At 37.7% G+C, this 14,262-nt stretch overlaps 1 protein-coding gene across 4 annotated transcripts in view; it reads left to right on the top strand.

The window, feature by feature from the left end:
- The window catches only part of TEAD3 (TEA domain transcription factor 3), a 94,842-nt gene that overhangs the window by 63,662 nt on the left and 16,918 nt on the right, over positions 1 to 14,262 (top strand). Inside the window, exons 3-5 of one of the 4 annotated variants that reach the window (XM_087959936.1) lie at positions 10,752 to 10,816; positions 13,458 to 13,520; positions 13,649 to 13,711. In XM_087959936.1, coding sequence (XP_087816062.1) covers positions 10,752 to 10,816; positions 13,458 to 13,520; positions 13,649 to 13,711 — 191 coding nt within the window. Of the gene's footprint in view, positions 1 to 4,651; positions 4,717 to 10,751; positions 10,817 to 13,457; positions 13,521 to 13,648; positions 13,712 to 14,262 lie in introns of all 4 variants that reach the window. The other 3 variants (XM_026678131.2, XM_087959937.1, XM_026678130.2) reach the window with 3 other exon arrangements.

A 14,262-nucleotide genomic window follows, 5' to 3' on the forward strand; every position in this document is an offset into this window, starting at 1 on the left:
TGAGCTGGCTCCTGCATTCCAAGGGTCACTGCTCTTGTAATTCTGAAGCTTATCTATGTGCTGAATTTAATCAGTAATTGGATGCGAGTGAAACATCATTTGTATTAGAGTATATCTTATTACAGCTACTGAGGCATTTTATTATCTTTTGCTGATTGTTTTCCAGTATATGAATAATGCTACAATTGAAGCTAGAAGTCTCATAATAATCAGATCTGTTTGCCCCTCGCTACCTTCATATCTAGCGAAATGGTCAATCATTGTGTATGTCTTGGTCTTTATTAAGATTGAAAGTGTGCATGTTATTGTGTCTGTGTGTATTTGGCTATGTACTGGGAACACTTAAGATTTCTTATTTTTCAAGAAGTACAAGTGCAAATCTCAGTTTACTTTTGTTGCTGTTCTGGCAAGTCAGGAAGCTACGAAATAGGAAATGAAGCAACAGTAAACTAGGAAATCAATCACAGCAGCAGAGAAGTACAGCCTTCTATTTAAACATGAGTTCAGTTCTGGGTCTTACTGTTAATGACAGCTTCATTTCCTTCCTTTCGATCTTTAACTCAGGAGTTACATCTTGACCATAACGTATAAGAGTCTTCTTTAACCCAACACCTTTTGGATGTGTTAGATTAAAATGTCTATGATGTTCAGCCAACATAGTCGTGTTGGTTGAGGATAATGGAATGTTTAGAAGGCTCCACATTGAGAAAGGCTTCAAAGGATGAACAAGGCAGTATGTGCTGGCAGCAGTCCTATAGACAATATCAAAAATAAATTCTGAGCCAGGAAATTCATCCCACAACTGTCCTGGATGAATTCTGCAGAAAGGAAAAATGCCTGTTTCTTATCTTCTGAAAGTAGAAATGTGAATGAATAATCTCAGCAAGTATGGTCTGCTGAGAAAGGAAGGAAACTGTCTTCTCACCAAAAAGTCAACGCAAACTCAGATTTTGGCAAAACGACGTTATATGAAATGTAAGACTTTTGTAGAATAATAGAAGGAATGGAGGCATCTTTTAAAAGAATATTTAAAAGATACCAAAATAGACAGACATGGGATTTTATCTAATATACTGACTTGGCACATTTTTCATGTGAATATTATAAACCAGGAGGCAAATTTTCCATAAACGAAGTATTAAGTTGCCTGAGTCAAAGAAGTTAGAACATTAGAAAGTCGTAAGTTCTTTATCCCAGGTGGTGGGCATGCGGCTCACATTCATGGAAACAATGATTCAGTCAGTACAGGAACTGGACATCCTGAGTTAATTAAAGCACTCCTCCCCTCCCCATAAAAAGAAACATTTATTTGATGTACTGTGATGTCAGATCCCACGTGGGTGACAGCCAGTTGAAAGCAATTGTTTGAAAATGTCTGGTTAAAGATCAGCTAGTGAACATGCGTATGTAGTGTAGAGAAATAAGCAGGGCGGGGGGTGGGGGAAGGCCAGTTGAATGTTACTCAGACAAAGAAGTTGCAACTTGAGATTATTTTACAAAGCTGTTTGTTAGGAAGGCCTCAGCAGCAAGGCACAATTGTAGCGCAACTGCAAAAGAGCAGGAGGGGTTTGGAAATATGGCCCAAACTATTCAGCCTTACCCAGTTCTGTTGCCTCTATTGTTTCACGAGACAAGATGCCCAGTTGCAGGTAGGCCCAAGGGCAGAAGCAATACAGTTGTGTTTTCTGAAATTGATGGCTCATGATAAACGGCTATTTTTAAATAGATCACACATGCATTTAAAAATCATAACCTTTTGAATCAGTGCAGTTTTCAGATAACAACTTTGGTTTGTAAAAATTGCTACAGAATTGCTGAAACGGTACACAATTGCTGTGCTTATTTCATAACATAGCTGTGTTTCAGATTTTATTGCTGAATATTAGTAGATTTTTTTAATGTACCTAGTAAAATATCAAGGACTTCTGAGAGAACAAATAATATTAAAATTAGGCATTTGTTTCATTATTTATTTCATGAACAAAGTAATCTAACAGGGTGTGAAAAAGTAATTGCTCTGCTGGTTAGTAGTAAGAGTACATAATTGAAAAAAAAAAACAGGGTTAGCCCTGCCCAAATAAACCTCACAAGCTGTGGTTCTCCTTATCATTGTGAAGTTTTCATTGCACAGATTCTGAGGCAGTTTATGCTAAGTTATTAATGCCTATCAATCTGGAAACTGTTTCAAAGTCATTTCTTAAGCCTTGGGATTCCAATAACAGTAAGGTGCAATGTTGAAATGGAAAATACGTTGGGATAATAGTGAATGTTCCCCATAGTAGCTGTCCTGTCAAAATCACTTTAAAAGTTCAACATAAAATAATCCAGAGTTCTGCAATCATTTCGTGTATTGTCTAAAAGTAAGCATTCATGATCTCACAGCCAGAAAAGCACTAGGTAGAAATGGGAAAGAAGCAATGTGGAAATCATGGCTGACCAGGAAGAACAGTGAAGTTGATCTTAGGCTTGCCAAAAAGTATGTGGATGTTCCAGTGGACCTTTGGAAAGATGACTCAAAAGTGGAGTTTGGTGGCTCTGTGGATGACACTGTATCTAGCAAAAACAAAACACTGAGATTTATTGTTAGAAGCTATATACCAAACACAGCAATTTTGTGGATAGGAGCATAACTTTGCTTGTTAAGACCCTGATGACTAGTCATAGTTGAAGGAAGCATGAATTATGTTAGATAAAGCATTTTTTTCAGGAGAGAATTAAACCCTTTCTCCTCTTAAGTGGGACATGCAGCAAGAAAGAGAGATCCCAGATTTACAAACAACATTGTGTAGGGAAAAAATGTAGTTTTGGAATGGCCAGGTTTAAAACCCCATGGAAGTATAATGTCAGGGCCTGAAATAAACAGTTAACCTAGAAAACATCCAAATATTATTGAATTGATACAAGTAACCATGGATGGATGGCTCCAAATTCCTACACAACAATGTGAGGGACTGATAATTACAGGAAGCATTTGATTGCAGTTATTGCAGCTAAAATGGTACAACCAGTCATTAAATCCAAGAAGGCAATTCTTTTCTTTTCCACACTGTCATTTTGCACGTTAGATGGCTTTAGTGCTTAATTTCATTTATATCACCAACAATTTGTTCATTTAGGTTTCCTTCATATATTAAGAGAACCAACATTAAGCTATGCTAATATTCAGTGGCAAAAGAATCAGAAAATGTAAAAGGGGCAAATACTTTTTCACAGAACTGTACATGACAAGAGTAGAATAGGTCCCAACAGAAATGTGTATGCATGCACACAACTCCTAAGGGGGAACTAATTCTTAAGTTACATGTAGTCCCACTTTGTCTTTCTTTCTCAACCACCAAATAAAATAGAGCTAGTCTTCTGTTATTTTTTTTTATCAATGTCAGGAACTGCATATGTCAAGGGATATGCACTGAGCCAGATGGCTTTTATGATGGTATTGTTACTCTAGTATTCTGTATCATCCTTCCCTTTCCCTCTCACATGGTACAGTTTGACTGGGAGCAGCACCTGGTCTTGTCTGTAAAAAAACTCTGGTGATAGGGGAGGGGAGAGAAGAGGCATGGTTGAGGGACTGCGATGGGACCTCATGTGAGACTTCTGTCCCCAAGGCTGAAAATCAATGCTTCCCTTGAAAAGAAAACAGGACTCTGGCTTTGCCAGAAAAACCACACTTGCTTCAGCCTTCGAACTTCTCCGTCTCTCTCTGTTCTAAGTTAGCTGCAAGGGCATTTCAGCCAGCTTTAGCCAATACCATCTGGTCCATCAAAATAAATCTGGCATGCTTCCCCAAACTATTCTTCTTCCATGTTGGGGGGTGGGAGTGGAGGGAGATGAGGGAAAAGAAAGCTCCCAGCTGCTCTGACGTTTGAATTTAGATTGGCCACAGCTGGACTGTAAAATGTGGAGCAAAAGCTTTTCTGCTTCAAATTAGGACAAAGAGGAGGTTGGGAAGGGCTCTTTTCAGAAGCCAGTGCCACTTAAAACATCCCAGTAGGTTGCACATCCTGTTGACTGTCGTATATCAGATCTCAAGCTCTGAGCATCCATACCTTTGTATTTTACAGCTTTTTTTTAATCTCCTCTTTCCTTCTGTATTATGAAAGTTCTTTGGAGTCATGCACGGAAGCTAGGAAGGAGGGAGGGGTGGTCCAAGCATGCGCATATCTTCCTGTGAGAGCTGAATTAAACATGGCAGAATAGGGCAAGAAATATTCTGGGTTCCCAGATTAGGCTACAAATCCTGGTCCTTGGAAATCCCATAATTTATTTAAAGGGAACAATGACTTCCTAGCTACATCTCTGTGTGTCCCATGTTTGCATTGTTTTCTGAGTGTCCAACTTTTTTTCACAACACTATGGACTGCTGTGGATATCTGGTTCAATGCATCTGGTTCAATGCATAAACAACCAGGGCTTCAAGCAGAGCTTTTTTCAGGCCATCTTGTTCAAAAAGAGAACAGTTGCGTTAGTGCCATCTTCTGGTAAAATGTCACCACTGAGTTGGGAGAAGGAGTTCAGCTCTTTGTCAGCTTGAAGGATGTAATGAAGGTAGACCAGATTTTTCAGAGGGGCAGCCTTTTATTTCTAAGAAGAAGTGGGACAAGAGAAGGTCTGCATTCATCACATTACATATTTGCCTTTTCTGCTTTAGGACGCAATGAACTGATAGCAAGATACATCAAGCTACGGACAGGGAAGACAAGGACTAGAAAACAGGTAAAAATGCATTTTGTGCTTCTCCCTTTAAAAAGTGTGAAGAATGAAAAAAATACTAATCTGTATACATACATATATATAATCTATGAAAAAACACACACACACACACACACACACACACACACACACACACACACATATATATATATATATATATATATATATATATATATATATATATATATATATATATATATATATGCATGTTTTTATATCTGTCATGCTCAGTGCTGTGATCTGGTGTACTGTTAACTTACATGGTGGATATCTTAACTGACAAAAGTCATGCTAAGGAGATATGTGGTCTTTAAGTTCTCATTTGACTCAGCTACTGGTCTGCTGTGAGATTTCTGTTTCATCTTTCTTAACATAAGTTTCCTATGGATGACGACTATTTATCTCTCACACACAAAAAAGCAGAACATCTTCAATCATTTGATTTCATACAGCTGGATTTATGTTTGAGAAACACTTGGTTTACTGTATAATTTAAGGTTTAGGAATTAAGAATGGCAGCTCTAGCTACTAAATAGCTTGTCAGAGTTTTCCCAATATGGGTGATATCCTGATGTGTGGCCTTCAACTTTCCAAATTCTGCAGCCAGCTATTGCTGAATATTCTCGAGATGAAGTCTACACATTTGGAAGCTGCTGAACTTTGGAAATTCTGTTTCTTAGAATAAAAATTGACGCTGCCTTTTAGCGAACCTTCCTTTTAAATGTGACAGATTTGGGAACACTTAAGGATCATTTGATCCTATAACAAAACTGGGAAGTAGACCTGTTTAGCATACCAAGAGTGTTTATGTCAGTAAGAAATTTTGAACAAACAGTAACAAATCTTGGACTGTAGGTCTTCCTTGTACATGAGATTGCATACAGAGATTGCATACAGAGATTGTGGACAATCTCAAAATGACTACTGGATCTTGACTGTTATTACTTGCTAAGTCTGCCTAATTGAATCAGAAACTTCCATTATTCTGGTCAATCTCAATAAAATTGAAATATAGTATAAAAAAACAGAATTGGGGTGGGGAATGTACCATGTGTACAGCTATCCAAAGGTCTTCTAGCTGATTTTTAAATTAATAGAGAAAGAGCAGACATGCCATGTGTGTTGTAAAAGATATCATGAATGAAACTTCAGTTTAACCTTCGTTTCCACTTTCTTCCTCTTCAAACCTATAGGAGTAACTTTTAGAATAATTAGGGTTCAGAATAGGGTTTAGAATAATTAGTGGAGGGCAGCAGAATTCTTTATGGAACTCCTTGTTAGCTATGCTAGATTGCAGTGTGTGACATATTAATTTGGATTAGGAAAATGATTGTTTATAGAGTTCCAATCAATTCCTCCTATTTTAACTGTGGTTTATGTCCTTCCACAGCACACTGAAATTGGAAATGCCAGTCTCACATCTGTGCTGATTTCTCTAGGCATCTTTATTGCACTGTCTGAAAGCACATTTTCATGTTGAGCTGTTTATCTTTACAGATATGATTCTCAGCTCCAAAGCTAACAGTCTATGACTTTCTGCTGAAACTGAAATCATATATATCCAGGAAATGGTTTATAAGACAATTCTAAGCATATTTAATGGGACTACAAACAGTCCCAAGAGATTGGAGTGGATTGCAAAGTATGTCACTGTAAAACAGAACAGATTTATTTTGGAGTTTTTCCCCCTATTGCCTGGCTTATTGCATTTCATCAGCTCTCTCAATCATTGGAGATGTGCTCTGTACAGAGCTGTGTCTTTACAGAAGTGTAAAGTTTAAAATAAAAGTAATATATATATATAGAGTGAGAAAAAGCCATTTTCATTGTTTTTAACAGAGATTAAAGTTAATGTAGCTTTTAGGCGATGAATTCCTTCACCTGTCTTTGTCTATAATATTCAATATTTTGTTAATGGAAAACTATGTGTTATGACTTCCTGAAAAGATTATTTCATTACTCAGTTATAATCAATCATAAATTGAATTTTTATCAAAATATTAAATCAGTTCTCAAAGGTTGAGGATAATGGAATGTTTAGAAGGCTCCACATTGAGAAAGGCTTCAAAGGATAAGCAGGGGATTGCATAGTTGAGGAGAATGGAAAGGCAGTATGTGCTGGCAGCAGTCCTATAGACAATATCAAAAATAAATTCTGAGCCAGGAAATTCATCCCACAACTGTCCTGGATGAATTCTGCAGAAAGGAAAAATGCCTGTTTCTTATCTTCTGAAAGTAGAAATGTGAATGAATAATCTCAGCAAGTATGGTCTGCTGAGAAAGGAAGGAAACTCTCTTCTCACCAAAAAGTCAACGCAAACTCAGATTTTGGCAAAACGACGTTATATGAAATGTAAGACTTTTGTAGAATAATAGAAAGAATGGAGGCATCTTTTAAAAGAATATTTAAAAGATACCAAAATAGACAGACATGGGATTTTATCTAATATACTGACTTGGCACATTTTTCATGTGAATATTATAAACCAGGAGGCAAATTTTCCATAAACAAAGTATTAAGTTGCCTGAGTCAAAGAAGTTAAAACATTAGAAAGTCCTAAGTTCTTTATCCCAGGTGGTGGGCATGCGGCTCACATTCATGGAAACAATGATTCAGTCAGTACAGGAACTGGACATCCTGAGTTAATTAAAGCACTCCTCCCCTCCCCATAAAAAGAAACATTTATTTGATGTACTGTGATGTCAGATCCCACGTGGGTGACAGCCAGTTGAAAGCAATTGTTTGAAAATGTCTGGTTAAAGATCAGCTAGTGAACATGCGTATGTAGTGTAGAGAAATAAGCAGGGCGGGGAGGCGGGCGGGGGGAGAAGGCCAGTTGAATGTTACTCAGACAAAGAAGTTGCAACTTGAGATTATTTTACAAAGCTGTTTGTTAGGAAGGCCTCAGCAGCAAGGCACAATTGTAGCGCAACTGCAAAAGAGCAGGAGGGGTTTGGAAATATGGCCCAAACTATTCAGCCTTACCCAGTTCTGTTGCCTCTATTGTTTCACGAGACAAGATGCCCAGTTGCAGGTAGGCCCAAGGGCAGAAGCAATACAGTTGTGTTTTCTGAAATTGATGGCTCATGATAAACGGCTATTTTTAAATAGATCACACATGCATTTAAAAATCATAACCTTTTGAATCAGTGCAGTTTTCAGATAACAACTTTGGTTTGTAAAAATTGCTACAGAATTGCTGAAACGGTACACAATTGCTGTGCTTATTTCATACTATAGCTGTGTTTCAGATTTTATTGCTGAATATTAGTAGATTTTTTTAATGTACCTAGTAAAATATCAAGGACTTCTGAGAGAACAAATAATATTAAAATTAGGCATTTGTTTCATTATTTATTTCATGAACAAAGTAATCTAACAGGGTGTGAAAAAGTAATTGCTCTGCTGGTTAGTAGTAAGAGTACATAATTGAAAAAAAAAAACAGGGTTAGCCCTGCCCAAATAAACCTCACAAGCTGTGGTTCTCCTTATCATTGTGAAGTTTTCATTGCACAGATTCTGAGGCAGTTTATGCTAAGTTATTAATGCCTATCAATCTGGAAACTGTTTCAAAGTCATTTCTTAAGCCTTGGGATTCCAATAACAGTAAGGTGCAATGTTGAAATGGAAAATACGTTGGGATAATAGTGAATGTTCCCCATAGTAGCTGTCCTGTCAAAATCACTTTAAAAGTTCAACATAAAATAATCCAGAGTTCTGCAATCATTTCGTGTATTGTCTAAAAGTAAGCATTCATGATCTCACAGCCAGAAAAGCACTAGGTAGAAATGGGAAAGAAGCAATGTGGAAATCATGGCTGACCAGGAAGAACAGTGAAGTTGATCTTAGGCTTGCCAAAAGTATGTGGATGTTCCAGTGGACCTTTGGAAAGATGACTCAAAAGTGGAGTTTGGTGGCTCTGTGGATGACACTGTATCTAGCAAAAACAAAACACTGAGATTTATTGTTAGAAGCTATATACCAAACACAGCAATTTTGTGGATAGGAGCATAACTTTGCTTGTTAAGACCCTGATGACTAGTCATAGTTGAAGGAAGCATGAATTATGTTAGATAAAGCATTTTTTTCAGGAGAGAATTAAACCCTTTCTCCTCTTAAGTGGGACATGCAGCAAGAAAGAGAGATCCCAGATTTACAAACAACATTGTGTAGGGAAAAAATGTAGTTTTGGAATGGCCAGGTTTAAAACCCCATGGAAGTATAATGTCAGGGCCTGAAATAAACAGTTAACCTAGAAAACATCCAAATATTATTGAATTGATACAAGTAACCATGGATGGATGGCTCCAAATTCCTACACAACAATGTGAGGGACTGATAATTACAGGAAGCATTTGATTGCAGTTATTGCAGCTAAAATGGTACAACCAGTCATTAAATCCAAGAAGGCAATTCTTTTCTTTTCCACACTGTCATTTTGCACGTTAGATGGCTTTAGTGCTTAATTTCATTTATATCACCAACAATTTGTTCATTTAGGTTTCCTTCATATATTAAGAGAACCAACATTAAGCTATGCTAATATTCAGTGGCAAAAGAATCAGAAAATGTAAAAGGGGCAAATACTTTTTCACAGAACTGTACATGACAAGAGTAGAATAGGTCCCAACAGAAATGTGTATGCATGCACACAACTCCTAAGGGGGAACTAATTCTTAAGTTACATGTAGTCCCACTTTGTCTTTCTTTCTCAACCACCAAATAAAATAGAGCTAGTCTTCTGTTATTTTTTTTTTATCAATGTCAGGAACTGCATATGTCAAGGGATATGCACTGAGCCAGATGGCTTTTATGATGGTATTGTTACTCTAGTATTCTGTATCATCCTTCCCTTTCCCTCTCACATGGTACAGTTTGACTGGGAGCAGCACCTGGTCTTGTCTGTAAAAAAACTATGGTGATAGGGGAGGGGAGAGAAGAGGCATGGTTGAGGGACTGCGATGTGACCTCATGTGAGACTTCTGTCCCCAAGGCTGAAAATCAATGCTTCCCTTGAAAAGAAAACAGGACTCTGGCTTTGCCAGAAAAACCACACTTGCTTCAGCCTTCGAACTTCTCCGTCTCTCTCTGTTCTAAGTTAGCTGCAAGGGCATTTCAGCCAGCTTTAGCCAATACCATCTGGTCCATCAAAATAAATCTGGCATGCTTCCCCAAACTATTCTTCTTCCATGTTGGGGGGGGGGAGTGGAGGGAGATGAGGGAAAAGAAAGCTCCCAGCTGCTCTGACGTTTGAATTTAGATTGGCCACAGCTGGACTGTAAAATGTGGAGCAAAAGCTCTTCTGCTTCAAATTAGGACAAAGAGGAGGTTGGGAAGGGCTCTTTTCAGAAGCCAGTGCCACTTAAAACATCCCAGTAGGTTGCACATCCTGTTGACTGTCGTATATCAGATCTCAAGCTCTGAGCATCCATACCTTTGTATTTTACAGCTTTTTTTTAAATCTCCTCTTTCCTTCTGTATTATGAAAGTTCTTTGGAGTCATGCACGGAAGCTAGGAAGGAGAGAGGGGTGGTCCAAGCATGCACATATCTTCCTGTGAGAGCTGAATTAAACATGGCAGAATAGGGCAAGAAATATTCTGGGTTCCCAGATTAGGCTACAAATCCTGGTCCTTGGAAATCCCATAATTTATTTAAAGGGAACAATGACTTCCTAGCTACATCTCTGTGTGTCCCGTGTTTGCATTGTTTTCTGAGTGTCCAACTTTTTTTCACAACACTATGGACTGCTGTGGATATCTGGTTCAATGCATCTGGTTCAATGCATAAACAACCAGGGCTTCAAGCAGAGCTTTTTTCAGGCCATCTTGTTCAAAAAGAGAACAGTTGCGTTAGTGCCATCTTCTGGTAAAATGTCACCACTGAGTTAGGAGCAGGAGTTCAGCTGTTTGTCAGTTTGAAGGATGTAAGGAAGGTAGACCAGATTTTTCAGAGGGGCAGCCTTTTATTTCTAAGAAGAAGTGGGACAAGAGAAGGTCTGCATTCATCACATTACATATTTGCCTTTTCTGCTTTAGGACGCAATGAACTGATAGCAAGATACATCAAGCTACGGACAGGGAAGACAAGGACTAGAAAACAGGTAAAAATGCATTTTGTGCTTCTCCCTTTAAAAAGTGTGAAGAATGAAAAAAAATACTAATCTGTATACATACATATATATAATCTATGAAAACACACACACACACACACACACACACACACACACACACACACACACAATATATATATATATATATATATATATATATATATATATATATATATATATATATATATATGCATGTTTTTTTATATCTGTCATGCTCAGTGCTGTGATCTGGTGTACTGTTAACTTACATGGTGGATATCTTAACTGACAAAAGTCATGCTAAGGAGATATGTGGTCTTTAAGTTCTCATTTTGACTCAGCTACTGGTCTGCTGTGAGATTTCTGTTTCATCTTTCTTAACATAAGTTTCCTATGGATGACGACTATTTATCTCACACACACACAAAAGCAGAACATCTTCAATCATTTGATTTCATACAGCTGGATTTATGTTTGAGAAACACTTGGTTTACTGTATAATTTAAGGTTTAGGAATTAAGAATGGCAGCTCTAGCTACTAAATAGCTTGTCAGAGTTTTCCCAATATGGGTGATATCCTGATGTGTGGCCTTCAACTTTCCAAATTCTGCAGCCAGCTATTGCTGAATATTCTCGAGATGAAGTCTACACATTTGGAAGCTGCTGAACTTTGGAAATTCTGTTTCTTAGAATAAAAATTGACGCTGCCTTTTAGCGAACCTTCCTTTTAAATGTGACAGATTTGGGGAACACTTAAGGATCATTTGATCCTATAACAAAACTGGGAAGTAGACCTGTTTAGCATACCAAGAGTGTTTATGTCAGTAAGAAATTTTGAACAAACAGTAACAAATCTTGGACTGTAGGTCTTCCTTGTACATGAGATTGCATACAGAGATTGCATACAGAGATTGTGGACAATCTCAAAATGACTACTGGATCTTGACTGTTATTACTTGCTAAGTCTGCCTAATTGAATCAGAAACTTCCATTATTCTGGTCAATCTCAATAAAATTGAAATACAGTATAAAAAAACAGAATTGGGGTGGGGAATGTACCATGTGTACAGCTATCCAAAGGTCTTCTAGCTGATTTTTTAAATTAATAGAGAAAGAGCAGACATGCCATGTGTGTTGTAAAAGATATCATGAATGAAACTTCAGTTTAACTTTCGTTTCCACTTTCTTCCTCTTCAAACCTATAGGAGTAACTTTTAGAATAATTAGGGTTCAGAATAGGGTTTAGAATAATTAGTGGAGGGCAGCAGAATTCTTTATGCAACTCCTTGTTAGCTATGCTAGATTGCAGTGTGTGACATATTAATTTGGATTAGGAAAATGATTGTTTATAGAGTTCCAATCAATTCCTCCTATTTTAACTGTGGTTTATGTCCTTCCACAGCACACTGAAATTGGAAATGCCAGTCTCACATCTGTGCTGATTTCTCTAGGCATCTTTATTGCACTGTCTGAAAGCACATTTTCATGTTGAGCTGTTTATCTTTACAGATATGATTCTCAGCTCCAAAGCTAACAGTCTATGACTTTCTGCTGAAACTGAAATCATATATATCCAGGAAATGGTTTATAAGACAATTCTAAGCATATTTAATGGGACTACAAACAGTCCCAAGAGATTGGAGTGGATTGCAAAGTATGTCACTGTAAAACAGAACAGATTTATTTTGGAGTTTTTCCCCCCCTATTGCCTGGCTTATTGCATTTCATCAGCTCTCTCAATCATTGGAGATGTGCTCTGTACAGAGCTGTGTCTTTACAGAAGTGTAAAGTTTAAAATAAAAGTAATATATATATATAGAGTGAGAAAAAAGCCATTTTCATTGTTTTTAACAGAGATTAAAGTTAATGTAGCTTTTAGGCGATGAATTCCTTCACCTGTCTTTGTCTATAATATTCAATATTTTGTTAATGGAAAACTATGTGTTATGACTTCCTGAAAAGATTATTTCATTACTCAGTTATAATCAATCATAAATTGAATTTTTATCCAAAATATTAAATCAGTTCTCAAAGCCATGAACTCATATTTAATTTCTATTCAGAAGAAGTACCTCATGTCTACCGTTTTGCTCCCTAAAAGCAGTTTTGCAAACATCTGAGAAATGTTTCATATTTTCTAGGCATCAATATTTATAGTATCAAGAACTAATATTTTGAAGAACAGTCCCATAAACAGTTTTGATTGTGTGAAAGGCAGTTCAGTTACCTGATTCAGAAAAATCAAATAAGTAAGCAGGGGATTGCATAGTTGAGGAGAATGGATGGGTCCAAAGCAGCAAAATACCTGTAAATCAGAATTTGAGTAGTTTCTGAAGCCAGTATGATTAATAATGTGTAGAAGGCCATGAGAAATAATAAATTTGAAATTGAGAGTACTTGTTGCTGCCAAGAAACCTAAAAATGGTATTTCCAAATGTTTCATTCAGCAAGATTACAGCAACTTTCTTCAACTGATTCCTTCAGTAAGCATGAACTGCGGTTTACCCTGCAAGCTGATATTATTCCATCAGAACTTCAACTGGCTTAGGAGGCCAGTGTGTTTCACATGGGTGCTTGAAGCACTGTTGTCGATATGGGGTCATACCTTCATTCTTTTTGTGTTTTCCCTTTTGAATGACTTGGCGGGGCCTAGGTGTCCAGCCATATACAGGTTCTAGCTCGGAAGAAGGTGCGAGAGTACCAGGTTGGCATAAAGGTACGTTGGAGACCCTGCCCATGCATCCATGGTATGTGAGCATGGGCAGCCCCCTCGCCTTCCTCTCCTTTTCTCTGGTTGACGGCTCTGCTGTTTTTCCCCCTCTCCTTCTGCTTTTCTCTCTGCAGGTCTCTAGCCACTTGCAGGTTCTAGCCAGACGGAAATCTCGTGAGATTCAGTCCAAGCTGAAGGTACGCGCTTCCCCAGCTTTCTCACCTTTAAGCCATGGCCATGCTGCAGCTAACATACTGCATTCTGTTATTGCCACTCTGTTCCTTTTATGTCCTTGCCCCTTTCCCTTTGATCCTGGGATCAGATCAAAGCTAGAAAATTTGGAAAAGAGAGAGAGAGAGAGAGAGAGAGAGAGAGATGCTTGGTAAATGACATGGAATATCTTTATGTGGCAGGATTTGAATAGGGCTGTGATATAAAACAATTCATTTTGTGTCAGGTCAGTGGAAAAAACAGGAGAGTAAACTTCCAGTAAGAACTTTCCAGATTGGACCTTCAACCGCTGGCTGTTGTTTTTCCATAAACCCCTAGTGTTGCTACTTAATCATATCAGGTGACATTTGTTAATATGCCTTCATCTGATCTCTTAATTATATAACCCTAAAAGTTTTAACAAAGCTACCTATATAGAATAAATAATGGCCTATGAAGTGATGTGACAATCGCACATAGGTAATCCTCAACTTTCAACCACCACTGAGCCCAAAATTTCTGTTGCTAGGCGAGATAG

Source organism: Notechis scutatus, chromosome 3 (assembly GCF_049901735.1).
Source record: "Notechis scutatus isolate UNSWTSFEM ecotype Mainland chromosome 3, rNotScu1.2, whole genome shotgun sequence".
NCBI lineage: Eukaryota > Metazoa > Chordata > Lepidosauria > Squamata > Elapidae > Notechis > Notechis scutatus.